Source organism: Microcaecilia unicolor, chromosome 1 (genome assembly GCF_901765095.1).
Source record: "Microcaecilia unicolor chromosome 1, aMicUni1.1, whole genome shotgun sequence".
Lineage (NCBI taxonomy): Eukaryota > Metazoa > Chordata > Amphibia > Gymnophiona > Siphonopidae > Microcaecilia > Microcaecilia unicolor.
Genome location: NC_044031.1, coordinates 24,961,624 through 24,981,221, shown reverse-complemented (window position 1 = coordinate 24,981,221; position 19,598 = coordinate 24,961,624). Strand labels below are relative to the sequence as shown.

At 45.0% G+C, this 19,598-nt stretch overlaps 1 protein-coding gene across 1 annotated transcript in view; it reads right to left on the bottom strand.

Moving 5' to 3' along the window:
* LOC115461455 overlaps positions 1 to 19,598 on the bottom strand; it is a 104,810-nt gene that overhangs the window by 56,429 nt on the left and 28,783 nt on the right. The window contains exons 4-5 of the mRNA XM_030191301.1: positions 7,136 to 7,829; positions 545 to 3,127 (exon numbers count right to left, since the gene is read on the bottom strand). Coding sequence (XP_030047161.1) covers positions 545 to 3,127; positions 7,136 to 7,829 — 3,277 coding nt within the window. The remainder of the gene's footprint in view (positions 1 to 544; positions 3,128 to 7,135; positions 7,830 to 19,598) is intronic.

Genomic DNA, 19,598 nt, shown 5'->3' with positions numbered 1-19,598 from the left:
CGCTATCATTTTAGTCGGCCTTCGCTGCACCTTTTCCAATTCTACTATACCTTTCTTGAGATGCGGCGACCAGAATTGAACACAATACTCAAGCTGCGGTCGCACCATGGAGCGATACAATTTAAGCCAATTTAAACCTGTTTCTGGCATTTATACACTCATAGGTGGTCAGTGGCCCAACTGTTTGGGGAGGCTAAAGAGAGTGGGGTTAGGGGCGGGTCAGGGTTAGGGGTGGGGCCGGGTGGGGCTTACATTCATAAATGTCTGACAACACACAGAAAAAAATAAGTAAAAATAAATGTTACAATTAACACCTTTTATTAAATGTAACATAACATAGTAACATAGTAGATGACGGCAGAGAAAGACCTGTACGGTCCATCCAGTCTAGATATTACATATGTATCACATGTCAAAAAAAGTGGTTGCTCAAAGCATATACTAACCAATGTGTATACTGTTCAAAAATGTTATCAATTATTAAACACTGCTATTTCTATCCATGGAAAATCCCAAAATGAAATAGTCACATTAGTGAAGTAACATCCGGCGACTAGACTTCGCATCATAGGTGTCAATGATCTGCTCGGGGTCAATATCTCCAACAAGATCGCTTTCGGTGTTCAGTAAACATAAAGTCGTCAGTCTTTCCTGACCCATTGTGGATCTCAGCCAGTTTCGTACACGTCTCATGGCGGAAAAAGATCTCTCACAGGTAGCCGTGCCGACAGGAAGAGTAAGCGCCAGTTTCAAAAGCTTTGTAAAATTTGGATAATAATGGGTTGACGTAGCTGCTTTCAGAGCTTCCAGACTGATGTCTGTGTTTGGTAAGTCGTTTTTTATCAATTCCATCTCTGCGTGAGCAAGTTTCGTATGGATAGAAAGAGCACTTGCATATTTACTGAGTAGCCCATTGCTGCCCTCCAAATCGCATTTCAGAACTGCATCAACACTTTTTGCAATTTCCATCGACTGAGGTGAAAACCTGCGACTACATTCTTCTAATAGTGTATCTAGCACAGAAAAATACAGTTGTCTTCCCCATTTTTCTTTTGCATTCTCATTTTCACTTGACGACTCTGAGAGAGATTCTCGTTGTCCAAGTGTGCTTGTAAGAAACGAACATTCTAGCGAAGCTGTTCTTTTCACAGGTCTTGACTGTCGACGTTTGTAAGCGTGCTTTTCATCTGTGTCAGGAACAATATGCAGTTTGCAGAACTTTTGGATCTCCTCCCAAATATCAGCCCACCTAGCATCTGTTCGCATATTCTGCAATACGTCGACGGTTTTCTGGAGTACACTAGAGGCCCGAGAAAGTGTTGTATCTTCTGCCTGCAGTGCTTTGTGTGTCACATGAATGATTCTAAGTACATGGTAAAAAATAATCAAGCACACACAAAATTCTAACTTGCGCACAGTTTTCAGCAACCCCGATGCTTCAATGAATCTACGGTATGGAGGCTCCGACAACCCCAATAAAGTGCTGAGGAGTGCTCCCAGTGAGTTTTTAACAGCAGATACATTTTCCCATCGACAGGCCCATCTCATGTCACTTAAACTGGACAATTCCAATTTGACACCAAGCATCTTCTGGGCCTCTAGGTATGCATGGTGTGTACCAGGCTGTGAAAAAAATGTGAACAAGCTTTCCAGGGTGTAAAAAAAACCTGTAGCTGCTCGGTTTACTTTGCAGGCCTCTACTAAAACCAAATTCAAATTATGGGCCATGCAGTGTATATATACTGCTGTGGGGTGATCTTGCAGTATTTTTTGCTGTACTCCATTGACATGACCTGCCATGACAGCGGCTCCATCATAGCACTGTGCTACAATTGGCAAATCTGCAATCCCTGATACTTGTAAGAAGTGTTTAATGTGCTGATAGATAGCATTAGCATCTCCTCGCTCAGAACAATCGATCAATCCCAAAAAGCGTTCTTTTATTTCCAGGTTTTCTGTGTATCTCACATACACTGTCATTTCTTCTTGCTTGAAACTGCGTGCTTCATCAACAAGAAGAGTAAAGAACCCATTTTCCTGCACTTTCTGAATGATTTTAGCTTTTACAGAATCTGCTGCAATCTGTAGAAGCTCATTTTGCGTTCTGTGGCCCAGTAGATTGAAAGAACCCTTCAGTTTTCTTGCAAATGCTTCATCGTATTTTGAGAACAAATTGCACAATTCCAGGAAGTTTCCACGATTTGCCGATTCTTCCCTTTCATCATGTCCCCGCAGTGCAATTCCTTGTTTGGCCAAGTAAAGCAGTAAATTAGTAATTTTTAGAGCATAGTCTCTATTTTCTTCTACTGTTTTCTGGTGAGATGAGAGCTCTGTTGCGAGAGAGTCCACTTCTGTGGATTTTTTGAGGGAATGCCATCTTTCAGAAGACTGCTTATGTACACCAGAATCTACATGTTTCTGAAGCTTTTTCTTTAAATTTTTCCAGTCCCTGACTCCTTTTTCAGTAAAAGCAGAATCTTTCAAAACTCTAGAGCCTGAAAAGTGTCTGCAAGGAAAGCAGAAAACTGCATCTAACTGCTGACTATACTCTAAAAATGAAAATGTCTTGTAATATTCTGATGTGAAGGAACGGTTTTGCTTTCCAAACACAGATTTTGGAAACTTAGGTAAATGAGGCTGTGACGGTCCCATTGTAGGTGACCCAAGATCTAATACAGGAGTAGGGACAAGATTTTTTTCAGTTGAAATTGCAAGATTTTGAGGCCAATTTTGATTTGATGAGAATTCTTCCTGTGGATTAGGAACTAAGATGGTGCCAGAGCAGCCAGCCAATGACATCTTTGAATCTTGCTCAGAATCACTTGGTATCTCATTCTCTCCGGAACTTGTTTTCTCTGGCGTGCACTGCCAAGAGCTCACTGTGGATGTTGTGCCAAAATATTTTCTAATATCCATGATGTTTTGAGTAACTGCCTGGGCTTGTTTGAGATGATCTAAACTCAAATTCTGAGTCAGGAGGGTCGCCAGCAAAGGATCTTCAGTCTCAAGTCCCAGGGCCTTTAGAAAGAGAAAAGAGGCAGCAGCAGGGGCATAATTAATAGGGCTTTCAAAGAGACTCATAGCACAGAAGTCAATGTTTAGTATATTCTGGTTGAAGACTATAGATCTGAAAGTCTAAAATACCCTATTTACTTGTGCATCACCTTAAATCTACTCTAGGGGAGCGAATGGTGTCCCATCCCAAATGTGGAAGGTTACAAGTGATTGAAGGTTAGCAAGTGAAAGTTTTCTTGCAGTGTATTCGGTATATAAATTTGTCATGGTGGAGAAGAGACTGAATCCCAAGGAAGGGCTGCTGCAGCTGATTACTGACAAGTAATGCTTCTATGTGCATGTAAAAATGGATTTATATATCATACATGACATTTATATATTTTAAACTCAATTATTTCAAGCGCTTAACCAACACTAAACCACATACACATCTATGGAACAATTGAACACCAGATCCTCCAAAATATTCTAAAACCAAACCATGTCTGGTGTTATGACAAACTAAAATTAACTTAAAGTGTTGATGTTTGTCTCCTCAATAAGGCCAACAATCCCAACTGTAAAACACTATGCACAAACTTGTGCAAAAACATACTCAGAGCCTTACTGTACCATAAATATTACACTGGGCAGACCCTAATACACCAATATAATACCACCCAAACGGACAACATCACAGACCGTCAACAATATGAAACAAGGGATCATATCACAATTCTCACATACAGCCACAAAACATCCTTTTAGGGTGGACAGTAGTATTCACTGTGAGCTCCTTTTATTAACGACCAGATAGAGATAAGAGTTTTCAAATTTCAATTTTGGCACAGTATAAGCCATCTTTATGACTACTGATGCACTCAAGCTTGCAAGTAATTAAGTTGAACCTCCAAAGCCACAGTCTCACACTACCTGTGTATAAAACAGGATACAGGAACAAGTTATCATTATCACCCACAGTTAAATGTGAATCTTCTTTCAGCATATAGAGTGGAGAAAAAAGGGGGGTTCAGTAACGCCACCCAGCCAGCCCAAGATGATCGGACTATATAAGGTATAGTAGGCCCGGCGCAACATCATCTAGCCTCCCCCCCAAACGCCACACTATTAAAAGGCCAAAATTAATATAAAAAATGGACTTGAAATGTCCTGAGGGTTAATAATGGACAACAGTGGCGTAGGAAGGGGGGGGGCGGTGGGGTGGTCCGCCCCAAGTGCACACCACTGGGGGGGGGGGGGTGTCGGCTCCGCTGGTTTCCTGCTCCCTCTGCCCCGAAACAGGTTACTTCCTGTTCCGGGGCAGAGAGAGCAGGGAACCAGCGGAGCCGATGCAGCTCCCAGCAACATGCACTCAGGGCGGATCGGCCCGTCCCTTGCCGCTCCGCCACTTCCCTATGTAAGTACGCGCTCCGGAGGGTGCTTGCTGAGGGGGGGTGCGCAGCGGCAACCCGCCCCAGGTGTCAGCCGCCCTCGCTACGGCACTGATGGACAAATTCCTGTATCCAAAAAGTTGAGATCACAGTCTAAAGTAATCAAACAATATAGGAAAAAGTAAACCAAAAGCATTAGGGGCTTATAGCCCATTTAGTTATATTTAAACAAAAGACATGTGCATGAAACAAAATATGTATTTTTATTTTGAGTTGTTTTAAAACCCAGAGTCAGTCAGCACCTACCTCTGTTTGTCTCCTGAAATCCAATGCGCTGCGCCTATGTGCCAATTTCTGGGTCTGGAAGGAAGACAGGAAGTGGGAAGGAACATCTCTCAGAAACTCTGTCTCTGACTCTCTTCTTCTTGTTCTTAACCAGCCAGCCTGAGCCTTCCCTACGTGAGGCCCCTCCCGCGCGTTCCCGCCTATGCGGAACAGAAAGTACATGACGGGATGGGAGCGCGCGCTCATAGGGAAAGCTGACTGGCTGTCTGAGGGCGAGGCAAAGAAGTAGTGCAGAGGCACAGCCAGGACCGCGGCGCGCCGGTGTGAGAGTCTGAGCGGCGAGCCCCGGGCGGGCGGAACTCAACTGGGCGTGCGTGTCATCGGTCCGAAACAGATCCTGCGGCTGGGCCAAGCCCCGGACGGGCGGAACTGGGTCATGTCGTCGTCGTCGTCGCGTCGTGGTCGGTCCGACCGAAAGTACAGGTGACGTGACTTCATCAGGATCCGATCCTGCGGCTGGGGAGGCTTAGCCTCCCCAAGCCTCTTATACCGGGCGCCTATGTATACACTGATTCTTGAATAAAGGTTTTGAGATAGTAAAAGCAAAAAAAAAGCAGGAAAAAGTAAAAAAAAATGTTTTTGAGGAGGTTTTTGGCCAATGATGAGCAATAGCTTGACGAGTGCTTTGAAGACCACCGGGAGGTGGTGGAGATGAAAACAGTAATGGGATAAACACAAAGGAATCCTGTTTAGATGGAATGGATCTACAGAATCTTAGCGGAGATTGGGTGGCAACACCGGTACTTGGGAAGCAAAACCAGTACTGGGCAGACTTCTACGGTCTACGCCCTGATTGTGACTGAATAGATATGGATGGGCTGGAGTGTAAATTTTAAGGGGCTTCAACGTTAGCTTCAGAACTTTTAGTACAAGAACAGTGCTGGGCAGACTTCCATGGTCTGTGCCCTGATCGTAACTGAATAGATATGGAAAGTTCAAGAACAGTGCTAGGCAGACGGTCTGTGCCCTGAGAATGGCAAGGACAAATCAAACTCAGGTATACATATAAAGTATCGCATACCATGTAAAATGAGTTTATCTAGTCGGGCAGACTGGATGGACCGTTCAGGTCTTTATCTGCCGTCATTTACTATGTTACCACTAACTAAAACTGAAACAGAAAGATTTTGAAAAAAATTATACAATGGCCCTGTAGAGCACAAAAAAAGCTGGGTTGACTGGCTGTGGGCCTTAGTCCGCTCCAGATAGAAGGCTAAGGCTCGCTTACAGTCCAAGGTGTGCAATGCAGTTTCACCAGGGTGGACGTGCAGTTTTGGGAAGAATGTTGGCAGGATAATTGACTGGTTAAGATGGAACTCTGACACCACCTTAGAAAGGAACTTAAGGGTGTGAACGGAGAACTACTGTGTTATGAAGTTTCGTGTAAGGTGGATCCGCTACTAGGGCCTGAAGCTCACTGACCCTGCGAGCTGAAGTGACCGCAACCAAAAATAAGACCTTCCAGGTCAGGTACTTCAGATGACAGGAATCAAGTGGCTCAAAAGGAACTTTCATCAGCTGGGTGAGCATGACGCTGAGGTCCCGTGACACAGTGGGAGGTTTGATAGAGGGCTTTGTCAACGATTCTCCAATTTTGGAAGCAGCACAAAAAACTGTTGAGAGATGACGTGAACAGTACATTATCTCTTTTTTTATCATCAGGTGTCCACCTAATGATTTTCAGTCCTCTCAAATTTTTCATCAGTGTCTAACAAGGTCACTATGGGCTATGGCTGCATCAGAGATGTTAGCTTCTCCTGAAGGTTTTGCACTATCGCTACAACTATCATTAGCCTTAGTGCAAAACTTACAGGTCAGCACCTTTTTATCCAGGTCAGCATGCATACTTTTACATTAATGCTGTCTTACTGAAATTTGGTATACATTTTATACCACAGGGTTACCACATGAACGTACTGAGCAAGCCTTGGGGAGAAAGAGTATTTCCCTCAGAGATACAACGCAATTCATCAGGTTTCCTGCTGACTTTTTTGCTGCGCTCCCCTTTGACTGCCATATGACTTTTCTTGTGTTTTTTGATACCCGATCGCTGAGTAAATCTTTTACCACATTCTAGACATGTGTACGGTTTCTCTCCCGTATGGATCCTTGTGTGGATTTTTAAATTTGAACGGCGATTAAAGCTTTTGCCACATTCTAGACATGTATATGGTTTCTCTCCTGTATGAATTCTTTTGTGAATTTTTAAATGGGTTTCGTGATTAAATTTTTTGCCGCAGTCTGCACACGTATAAGGTTTTCTCCTGTATGAATCCTCTTGTGTCTTTTTAAACCAGAAAGATTAGCAAAGTTTTTGCCACATTCAGGACACGGATATGGCTTCTCACCTGTATGAATTCTCTTGTGCCTTGTTAAATCTGACTGGCTATTAAAGCTTTTGTCACATTCTGGACATGAATATGGTTTCTCTCCTGTATGGCTCCCTTGTGCTTTTTAAACTTGATTGGTAATAAAACCTTTTACCACAAACTAGACACATAAATGGTCTCTCACCTGTATGGATTCTCTGATGAATTTTTAAACCTGCTTGCTGATAAAAGCTCTTATCACAATCAGAACATTTAAATGGTTTCTCTCCAGTGTGAACCCTTTGGTGAATTTTTAGTACTGATAAATAAGCAAAGCATTTATTACACTCATTGCACTTAAATGGTTTCTTCCTGATTCCAATATGAATCATTTCATGCCTTTTCACATGTGACATCTGACTGAAGCTTTTCCCACAGGTGTCACACAGAAAAGATTTCATCCCGTTCTCCTCTCTCTGGTGGAGAAAATATGTGATATGATTACTGTTATCATTTTGGAAAAGCCTCTCTGCTCTCAGGTGGTGCTCAGGGGTGTTTGTGAGCTTCCTGTCACATTTCTCCCAATCAGTTACTCCATCCGATGAGTCTCTTACTGGATATCTCTGCTCCTTCTCTGATTCCTGCTGATAAATCCTTGTGTCTCTCCACTCGGTCCCCTGGGAAATATTCTCCCAGAAATTTTCTGATTGTCTTGGTATTTGTTCCATTTCTACAGGAGGGTCTTCATAATTCTGCTCTCTCTTCGCTTCCTGTGTGCCATTATTATCTGCTAGATAGGAATAGAAGACATTAACAATGTATTACCGACTATAGAAAGATACCTAATGAATCAAGGAATAGAGGGGTCATTTTACTAAGGTGCGTTGAAAAATGCCCTGCGGTAGTGTGTTTTAGGTGGGTGCAGAATCAGTTTTTAGCGCACCTGTAAAAAAAAGGCCTTTTTAACATTTTTGCCGAAAATGGATGTGCGGCAAAATGAAAATTGCCGCGCGTCCATTTTGGATCTGAGACCTTACCATCAGCCATTGACCTAGTGGTAAAGTCTCACGTGGTAACTGGGTGGTAATGACCTACGCATGCCAAATGCCACTTGGCGCACGCCTGATATGCACGGCAGAAAATAAAAATGATTTTTCAGCCGCGCACCAAAGATGAAATTACCGCAAGAGCCACGTGGTAGCCGTGCAGTAACTCCATTTTGGCGTGCGTTAGGCACACGTACACGCTTATGCAGCTTAGTAAAAGGGCCACAGAATTTTCTGGGTTCACACAATGACTACATGTGATCTGTGATGTTTAGAAAATTGTATGGGTTAGCATGGGAACCCTTAAACTTTTCACATGAAGGACCACATAAGACATTTCAAATCACCGAAGGGCCATTAGCAGAAATTTCATGAGAAAAACACAAACCTCAAAGGCTCTGAATACCTCTGAAAAACGGTGTACACTTCATTTAAATGGATTTTTGGAGCAGTCTCTGCTCTTAATAGTCCAATGTATTATCATATTCAGTGTCTCATTTTATTAAATTTCATTAATCACCTTTATGAAGAAATTTACACAAGATGGTGTACAATAGCTTTAGCTTGCTATAGACAATTTACACTGAACTCAAGACTACCTTTACTGCAGGAAGCAGGTGAAAGCCTGGCTCTTCTCCCAAGCCTTTAATATATAGGGAGGAGGGGGAGGAGGAGGAGGAAGCATGAGAAGAAGAAGAGGGAGAAGAGGAGGAGGAGGAGGAAGGGGGAGAAGAGGAAGGAGAAGGAGCTGGAAGCAGCAGCACCTCCAGTCCAACATACCACACCAGCCTCCCTGAGCCACCCCAGGAGCAGCAGGACCAGCCTCAGGAGGGGAGTATCTCTGAGAGAGAGGACAACGGCCTCCTGCAGTGTTCTGCCCTCTCAGTGGCCTGGCATGAATGGCAAGCAGCTTAAACCAGAGTATAGAACTTCACTATGAGAAGACTCAGAACTCTTGAACCGAAATCTTCTTTAATGTAGTAATCAAACAAGGAAAAATAACTTAGTTCAGATGTGCTGGACAAGAGTTTTTGCCTTGCAAACTGTTCTCAACCACATAAGCACCGCCGTACTGGGAAAAGACCAAGGGTCCATCAAGCCCAGCATCCCGTCTCTGACAGTGGCCAATCCAGGCTTCAAGAACCCGGCAAAACCCCTGCAAGAGAGAAGCTGGGAGGAATTCAGCAACACCCTGAGAGCAGGGTGATTGACAGTATGTCAAGTGTAATAAAATAAATAAATATATATACTTTTATACTGGTGAATCTTAATAGCATCACAGTAGCTTGAAGGGGTCATACAGCAAAGTACAGCATAGGCAGATTCAAGTCACATGGGGGAATGCTGCAGACTAACTCTACAGACTCAATAGAGAAGGGGGGGGGGGACTAACCCAGCATGCACAGAAAAAAGCAAGTCAGTAGGAAGAGTCTCATAAGTCACAGGGATCTGGAACATGTGTTGTGGAAGAATCTATTGCAGTGAATTACAAGATTACAGGGACTTGTACTTCAACGGCACAACCTTAAATGAAAGGAACAGGCAATAAATCTGTTGCAGATAATGCTTAACATATATTCATAAACAACCAATAGCCTGCCTCCATGCAAATGGGAGCAGAAAATGCAGTTTTCTCCATCTCCCCCTCACAGAGAGCTGAGGCTTCTGCAGATCCAGGGGCACTGGAACTGAATCTGTGCCGGAGGAGGGAATGGGGGTCACCACTCCAGGACACTGACCAGTGACTGAGGGCCCTGGAAGCTGATCAGGCCAGGACTTAGCATGGCCTAGGGCGCATATTATCTGCCCTAGAGCATGCTGGGATTCTGTGACCTGACCCCTCCCAGGACCCTTAGTCTGCCATGCCTCCTGATGCAGCTCCTCCAGCTCTTGGGGTGGCCTCCCTCCGTCCTTCTTCCCTAACCTTTTTGTTCACTGTATATAGTTTTATTTATTATTTTTTACAAATCTTATTTTTTTACACATTTTTGTATTTTTCTTTTTATTGATTTAACCATCGTTTATTTTTTATGATACTCTACTGTTTATTATAGTTGTTACATTTTTATTATATATAGTTACAATTTTATTATATATATTTTATATAAAAGAGTTCTTTGTTAATATGGGTGTCCTGTGTTCTCCTTTCAATGCCCTTGGTTGCCCTAATAGGTTCTGAGGTTACTACACAGGTTTTCTGCTCACAATGAAGAGTAGAAGGGAGAGGGAGAGCTAAGGAGTGATGTTACAATGCCCTGTGATGCATGTGTCACCTGCAAGGGTATCACTTGGGGAGTTATTTGCAATACTGCTATTCCGAGGGCTGCTGTGAACCCATGTCATCTGAGCCACGATACCTGATCGCAGTAGGCCCTCGCCCTCCTATAGCATATTCCCAGAATGTGATAAGAGCAGACACTGAGTAAGAGATAGGGAGCCTTTTATTGGCCTTCCACAATCACACTGAACCGAACATACACTGAAACAGGAGAACAAACTCTGTGAAGCTCAGCAAATGTTATGAGGCACATAATAATGCAGCCCAACTGGGCCACTAAGACAGAATGCAGCTCGAGAATAGAACAATGGTGCTCAGTACTCAATTGTCCCCCACCAGCCACAGCCAAAAAACAGATCCAACTGTCTGGTTTTACCTAAACACACTGTCACCATCCCAGGCTCTAAGCAAACTGTCACAGACTCAGGAACAACGTGAGCTCTTGCGCTGCTGTCGATGAACAGCAGCAGCAGGCAAAACCCTCCAACCAGGACTGGACTAAACAAGCAGGAATGGGGCAGACTAGAAGTGCAATAAACACATAGGCAGAAACAGAATAGAAGTGCACAGAGCACACAGGCTGTACTAAGACACAAACCAGGACTGGACTGAACAAGCAGGACTGGAGCAGACTAGAAGTGCAATGAGAACTCAGGCAGAAACAGACCAGAAGTGCACAGAGCATACAGGCTGCACTAAGACACAAACCAGGACTGGATTAGGCAGGGAATACAGGGCCAGAACTAAGTAAAGCCAGAGGATAAACCACTCAAACAGGCCGCAAGGCCGACCTGGAACCGATGCACACAGAGCTCTCTCATGCGGGCTGCAAAACTTAACAGGAACTCAAACACAACAGAAGGAAGAAGAAACTAGGCAGAGGTCTAGGCGAGGCAGACTAGGCAGAGCTCAAGGCTGGGCCACATGGCCACACAAGCAACAAATCAAACAGGCAATAACCAAGACAGAAGTGCCAACACTAGTACACAGACAAACTGAAGAACTCAGGCAGACGTGCTAACCCTAGCACACAGACAAATAGAAGAACTCAGGCAGATGTGCTAACCCTAGCAAACAAACAGAAGAACTCAGGCAGACGTGCTAACCCTAGCACACAGACAGACAGACAGAAAGAACCAAGGCAGCACAGTAACTAAGAAACAGGACAGAAGTGCTAAACAAGCATACTGACTAGGAAACAGGGCAGAAGAGCTACACAAGCACACCGACAAACCTGGAGACCTTTGGCATTGCAAAGGCCCCAAATGAAAGTCCTCACCTTCATTATGAAGGCTTTCACTGATGATGTCATGACTACAGGAAACACACTGAACACCAGAGTGAGGCTTGGAACACACAGGAAATGGCAGCAGAGGCAACAATGCAAAGAATAGAACAAGCTGAAGCCACCTCTGTGTCACGTCTGTGGTCGTGACCACCCTCAGACATCTTATTTCTGGGGTCAGCATCTGTGCTGGCTCCTGTCTGTTTCTGTGTTAGTCTTGTCTCTGTGTGCTGGCTGCTTCCAGCATGACTCTAATTGCTTCACTATACTACACCGGGGGGGGGGGGGGGGGTGTTGCCTGAGTTAGCTCTCTCTCTCTCTGTGTGCTGGCTGCCTCCAGCGTGACTCTAATTGCTTCACTATACTGTACCTGTGTGTGTGGAGCCTCCCTGTGCTTCAGTGTGATTTCTGCCTGAGTCCTGTGCCTGTGACCTCATCAGGGAGGGCCTTCATAAGGAAGTGCTGGGCTTGCAGTCAGGGCCTTTGCATAGTGTCGTGTTATGCCTAAAGGTCGTCAGGTTAGTGAGTGTACTGTTGCACTGCCACATAGCCTGTCTCTGGGGCCTTGCCCATCTGCTTATTGTGTCTGTGGACTGCTAGTCCTTCTGTGTGGCTCTTGCTCTTCTGCTTGTGTGTCTGTGGACTGCTAGCCCTTCTGTGTGGGCTCTTGCCCTTCTGCTTGTGTGTCTGTAGACTGCTAGTCCTTCTGGTGCTCCACTCTTTGCAGCCACTGTTTCTTCCAGCCTTTGTTTGTTTCCTGTCGGCGGTGGTTTGCTCCTGAGCTTCAGCCACCGCCCTGACCTCTGCCCGTGCCTGGTTTATTCTCTGTTTGCTGCCAGTCTTTGACTATTGCCTGTACCCGGATATTCTCTGCCTGCTGCCCGTGCCTGACCACAGCCTGTACCCGGATATTCTCTGCTTGCTGCCTGTCCCTGACTACAGCCTGAACCCAGATATTCTCTGCCTGCCCCTGACTATTGCCTGAACCCTGATATTCGCTGCTTGCTGCCCGTCCCTAACTACAGCCTGAATCCAGATATACTCTGCCTGCTGCCGGCCCCTGATTATAGTCTGAATCCTGATACTCTCTGTGTGCCTCTGCCCAGCTTATGTGTATACCCTGTTTCCTGCCTCTGCTTGGCTAGTGTATTTCCTGAGTGTTTAGCCCGAGTCCTGTTTATGCCCAGCTTTCTGGTATATCTTGAGGCCTGTTTCTGCCAAGCCTGCTTGTATGTCCTGAGCCCTGCTTCTGCCTAGCTAGGGGTATATCCTGAGTGTATATCCTGAATCCTGTCTCTGCCTAGCTAGGGTGTATATCCTGAGTGTATATCCTGAACCCCGTTCTGCCTAGCCTTTTTGTACATCGTGTCTCCTTAGTCTGTCTTGTGTTTCTGGCTTAGTGGCTGCGTGCAGCTTTCAGTCCTAGTCTAGTTCCGTGCCCAGCCTCTCTCGTGTATCCCAGACCCAGGGTGGGTCCTCTGGATCTTCATTTCCTGCCTTATCCTGCAAGTCCTGCCGGCCACCCGCACTCCGGAGCTCAACTCCGGAGGAACGGTGGCCAAGCGCAGGTGAAGCTGTTCCTGTTACTAATACTACTACTTAATATTTCTAAAGCGCTACTAGGGTTACGCAGCGCTGTACAATTTAACATGGAAGGACAGTCCCTGCTCAAGGAGCTTACAATCTAAAAGACAGGTGTACAATCTAAAGACAATCTAAACAATCTAAAGACAAGTGTAGAGTCCGTCTGATAGGGCATACTATATATGTTCTGCCTGTTCTAGTTGCCTGCCTCAGTACTACTCCAGTCCAGAGTTCCAGTCCTGCTCTTCTGTGTATCCAGTTCCAGGGTGGTCTTGCCTGCCGCTGCTGCTCCTCGGCAGTGGCCCAAGGGCTCACGAATTCTGGTTCTGCCTCGAGGACCCGACGCTCTGAAGCTGACCACCGGAATATAAGGTGAGACTGAAAAGTGGAGTCACGACCACAGTCGTGACACACACACGTTCAGTGGGAGTGTTCTGTTGTACAAGGTAGAAAGTTTCCAGACATACTTTTACAAAAGCACCTTTTCTGTCCCTCATGGACTGAATCTTAGCTTTGCCAAAGCAGTATGAGGTTAATTGAGTGGGTTGGCAAGGTGGGACTTGAAACCAGTTCCTTCCGGCTCCCAGGCCTTAACCAATAGGCTACTGGTACAGGCAGAGCTACAATTTGAACAGTCTGACTATGAGGCATAGGCGGTCGGTGGCCCAACTGTTTGGGGAGGCTAAAGGGGGTGGGGTTAGGGGCGGGTTGGGGCGGGGCCAGGGGCGGTGCTTACCTCCATAATTGTCTGACAACACAAAGAAAAAAAAAATAAGTAAAAATAAAATAGTCACAATTAATACCTTTTATTAAATTTAGATATTAGATTGTAAGCTCTATTGAGCAGGGACTGTCTCTTTGTGTCAGGTGTTCAGCGCTGCGTGCGTCTGGTAGCGCTATACAAATGTTAATAATAATAATATTAGATATGTATCATATGTCAAAGAATAAAGTGGTTGCTCAAAGCATAAGCTAACCACAATCGCTCAACTGCAAAACACTATGCACAACTTTGTGCAAACACACACTCAGAACCTTACTGTACCATAAATATTACACTGCACAAAAACTAATACACCAACATACCACCCATACGGAAAATGCAGACCGTCAACAATATGAAACAAGGGATCATAATATCACAATTCTCATGTAGAGCCACAAAACACCCTTTTAGGGTGGATAGTGTTCACAATGAGCTCCTTTTATTAGCGACCATATGTAGATCCTTCAAGAGGTAGTGTGTCATGATTTAGGCTCTAAAACCCTTTCTGATGTTTTGGTGCCACCTCAGTAAGGCCAACACACAATCTCTCCACTGCAAAACACTATACACAAACGTGTACAAAAACACACTCACAACCTTACCAAACCATAACAGCACTAATTCCAAGGACAGGACGGGCTACAACCTTATGCGTGGAAAGGCAGCACTATAATTACACCGGGCTCTAAAACACCAGTACACAAGCTAGTGAAAAAAATAAAAAGGGCTGCAAATACTACAAATACTACACGCTAGCTGAATACTGCACCTTGATCACACATGAAAAACACATGACACAACAGATATGAAGGCAAAATACTGAACTGGAAAGTTACCTCAAGAAGTCAGACTCAGCATGCAGCAATACTAGAAAAATTGAAACTTACATGCAAAATATCACAGATGCACATTTCCAAAAGCTGACATATTCCAATTAATAAATTCTGAATTAAAAAAACGTTTTCTACCTTTGCTGTCTGAGTATTTAGTTTTTCTGTTAGCTTTGGTCCCAGTTTCTTCTGTTGTATGCAGCAATTCTCTTCTCCCCTGCCCTCACCTCCACTCCAGTGATCTGTTCTCTCCCCCTGCCTTCCCCCTCTCTCCAGCGATCTCTGCCCTCCCCTCCATCCATCCACCCACGGCCAGAAATTCGCCTCTCCCCTGCCCTCCCCTCCAGCGATCTGTTCTCTCCCCCTGCCCTCCCCTTCTCTCCATGTCTTGTCCAGCGATCTGTTCCCCTCCATGTCCAGCGATTCTCCCTGCCCTCGCCTTAACCGTTTCGCTCTCCCTGGCAGCAAGGTCTGTGAAGAAAAAGGCACTGCAGGCTCGCCTCCAGCTTCAGCTTTTCCCTTCGCTCTTCACACAGTGTTCCGCCTTCGCGATGATGCATTTCCTGTTTCCGCGAAGGCGGGACAGTGTGTGAAGAGCAAAGCGAAGGGAAAAGCTGAAGACGGAGGCAAGCCTGCAGTGCCTTTTTCTTCACAGACGTTATTGCCAGGGAGAGTAAAACGGTTGTACGCGGGGGGGGGGGGGAGGAGGGGTTTACATGCGGGGGGGGGGGGGGCAAGGAAGGCTGCCGGTCGGGGAGAGCAGGAAGGAAGGTGGGCGAGCTCCCTGGCTGCTGCGCAAGCCCTGCGTTTGTGATGGCAGCAGCCAGGGGAAGATCAAGATTGGGCTGGGGAGGCTTAGCCTCCCCAAGCCTCTTATACGGGGCGCCTATGCTATGAGGCACCCATAGCACTGCATAGGTTAGATATCCAACATCTCTGGCCACCCACAAACCACCCTGGTATGGGATGTGAAGTGCTATACAGGCTCCAGCATATTTTTATACCACACCCCCATCACCATGATTGAGATCAGCACTTCCAGTCCCATAATGCATCAGAATCCACATTGTCCTAAGACCAACTTCAGCCAGTGAGGCTGCATATAGGAAAATGAAGGCTGGTTGCCAGCACAGATGAGACAGGAATTTACCCTCATTACGTACATAAGTATTGCCATACTGGGACAGACCGAAGGTCCATCAAGCTCAGCATCCTGTTTCCAACAGTGGCCAATCCAGGTCACAAGTACCTGGCAAGAGCCCCAAAAAGTACAATACATTGTATGCTGCTTATCCTAGAAATAAGCAGTGGATTTTTCCCCAAGTCCATTTTAATAATGGTCTATAGCCTTTTCCTTTAGGAAGCCATCCAAACCTTTTTAAAATCCCGCTAAGCTAACTGCCTTTACCACATTCTCTGGCAATGAATTCCAGAGTTGAATTACATGTTGAATGAAATTCCAGAGTTTAATTACACGTTGAGTGAAGAAATATTTTGTGTGATTCGTTTTAAATTTACTACTTTGTAGCTTCACTGCGTGCCCCCTATTCCTAGTATTTTTGGAAAGAGTAAACAAGCGATTCACATCTACCCCGTTCCACTCCTCTCATTATTTTATAGATCAGGCAACAGTTGCAGTTAAAGATCCCTAAGAAAGGGCGAACTATCCCACAGAGGCAGAAATCAGGGTAAGAAACACTTGTGTCTACAATGAATTAAAAAAAAGAGAGATGCATATAGAAAGTAAGAAAAACCACCACGAATCATATTCCACGCCTGATTTGTAGGGCTACCATAAGGTTCAAGAAAAAGGAGGACTGAATGAGCCAGTCCAGGTTTTACTTCCATTGAAAGCAATGGAAATCAAACCTGGGCTGGCTCAATCTGTCCTTTATCTGAAGCTATATGGTAACCCTTGGGGTGTAGAACATGGTTGAATGTGCTAATCTGTATCCTATTCTAATGATCTCGGGGCCAAAAGGTTTGGTGCGTGAATGAGCGATATTTCCACCCTACAATTAAGAACCATTTTATAAAATATTCCGCGTAGAAATGTTAGGCTTACGGGGTCAGGACTGGGGGAAAGGAACATAAGGGCAAAGGGTAGGGGTAAGGGAGAGAAGGAAGGGATAGAGGTGCATTAGAAATTGGCAAGAACAGAATGCAGGTGAACTGACTACAAAGTAAGATCTAACCACTCGCCAAAATCTCAGAACATCACCAGAAACACATTAGAGCACGCCAACAAAGTTTCTGAGACTCAAAAAAAAAAAAAAAGGCTCATGCAACTGGACTTGGGAGCTGTTTTTATAGCAGGAGCAAAAATCCGCATGGATCTTTGGCAGCATCACGCCTTTTACAGTTTATGCTTTCTGTGTCGATTTTCAGGACACCCACTGCTCCGTCCACTCTCTGCCCAATCCCCTCCTCTTTTTTCCACGTGGAAAAAAGAGGGACGGTAGGCAAGTTGTGCGCCTGACTTGGGTCTTTATAAAACTGAGCTTCGCGTGCTTCTCATTTTGGTGCCGAAATTGCCGTTAGGCGTCAATTTGTTATAGAATTAGGGGAGATGGTGATTGGCTTCACACTCATAAGAACATCAGATATAAGCGTTGCCATACTGGGACAGACTGAAGATCCATCAAGCCCAGTATCCTGTTTCCAACAGTGGCCAAACCAGGTCACAAGTACCTGGCAAGATCCCAAAACAGCATAATACATTTTATGCTGCTTATTCTAGAAATAAGCAGTGGATTTTCCCCAAGTCCATTTTAATAATGATCTATGGACTTTTCTTTTAGGAAATTATCCAAAACTTTTAAAACCCTGCTAAGCTAACTGCTTTTACCACATTCTCTGGCAACAAATTCCATAGTTTCATTACTCATTGAGTGAAGACATATTGTCTCTGATTCATTTTAAATTTACTGCTATGTAGCGTCATCGCATGCCCCCTAGTCCTAGTATTTTTGGAAAGAGTAAACAAGTGATTCACGTCTACCCGTTGCACTACACTCAGTATTTTATAGACCTCTATCATATTTCCCCTCAGCCTTCTCTTTTCCAAGCTGAAAAGCCTCTCTAGGCCTTCCTCATAGGGAAGTTGTCTCATTCCCTTTATCATTTTCGTCACCTTCTCTGTACCTTTTCTAATTCCGTTATATCTTTTTTTCAGATGCAGTGACCAGAATTGGATCAATGTTTTTGCCCACCCATCCCTGACAGAGTATGGAATTGAACAATATAGTGAGGGGTCAGATTTTTTTGGCCCTTCTTCATGGTATCACAGGTATGCAGTCGTACCATGGAACAATACAAAGGCATTATACCATTCTCATTTTTGTTTTCCATTCCTTTCTAGTAATTCCTAATATTCTATTTGCTTTCTTAGCTGCCGCTGCACAATGAGCTCCATAGCTGGACTAGCTTGTTGTATATCCTGTAACTTAGACCATAGTAACATAGTAGATGACGGTCCATCCAGTCTGCCCAACAATATACCGTATTTTTCGGACTATAAGACGCACTTTTTTCCCACCAAATTTGGGAGGAAAATGGGGGGTGCGTCTTATAGTCCGAAGGTAGCGAGTTCGGGATCGCCCTCCCCTACTTACGTCACGCGATGTTCCCTGGTGGTCTAGTGATGTCGGGGCAGGAAAGAGCCCCCTCTTTCCTGCCCAGCGCACTGCTCTCCGTCCTCCTGAATGCTGCCTGACGGTCTCGGCGAGATTCAAAATGGCCGCCAAGACTTCAATTCTTGGCGGCCATTTTGAATCTCGCCGAGACCGTCAGGCAGCATTCAGGAGGACGGAGAGCAGCGCGCTGGGCAGGAAAGAGGGGGCTCTTTCCTGCCCCGACGTCACTAGACCACCAGGGAACATCGCGTGACGTAAGTAGGGGAGGGCGATCCCGAACTCGGACAAGACGCACCGGAGCACCTAGGTTTTAGAGGAGGGAAAAAGGAAAAAAAAATTTTCCCTATTTCCCTCCTCTAAAACCTAGGTGCGTCTTATGGTCCGGTGCGTCTTATAGTCCGAAAAATACGGTAAACTCATTACGTATGCTATGTCATACTTCATATGTATACCTGGTCTTGATTTGTCCTTGCCATTTTAAGGGAATAGACCGTAGACGTCTGCCCAGCACAGTCCTTGTTCTAAAATTTCTGAAGTTAACATCAAAGCCCCTGAAGAGCTCCACTCCAGCCCATCCAAATCTATTCAGCCATGATCAGGGCACAGACCGCAGAACTCTGCCCAGCACTGGCCTTGTTCTCCAATTTCTGAAACTGAAGCTGAATCTGTCCAGTCACGATCAGAGCACAGACCGTAAAAGTTTACCCAGTACTTGCTTTGTTTCCCCAATTACCAGTTCCTAATCTCTGCTAAGGTTCTTTAGATCCATGCCTTCTAAAAAAGATTCCTTTGTGTTTATCCCATGCATTTTTGAATTCTGTTACCATTTTCATCTCCATCACCTCCTGCGGAAGGGCATTCCAGGTATCTACCACTCTCTCCATGAAAAGATACTTCCTGACATTATTCCTGAGTCTGCCCCCTTTCAACCTCAATTCATGTCCTCTAGTTCTGGTGCCTTCCCGTCTCTGGAAAAGGTTTATTTCCAGATTAATACCTTTCAAATATTTGAATGTCTGTATCATATCACCCCTTTCCTCCAGGGTATACATTCAGGTCAGTAAGTCTCTCCTTATACATCTTGCAACGCAAATCCCATACCATTTTCGTCGCTTTTCTTTGAACTGCTTCAAGT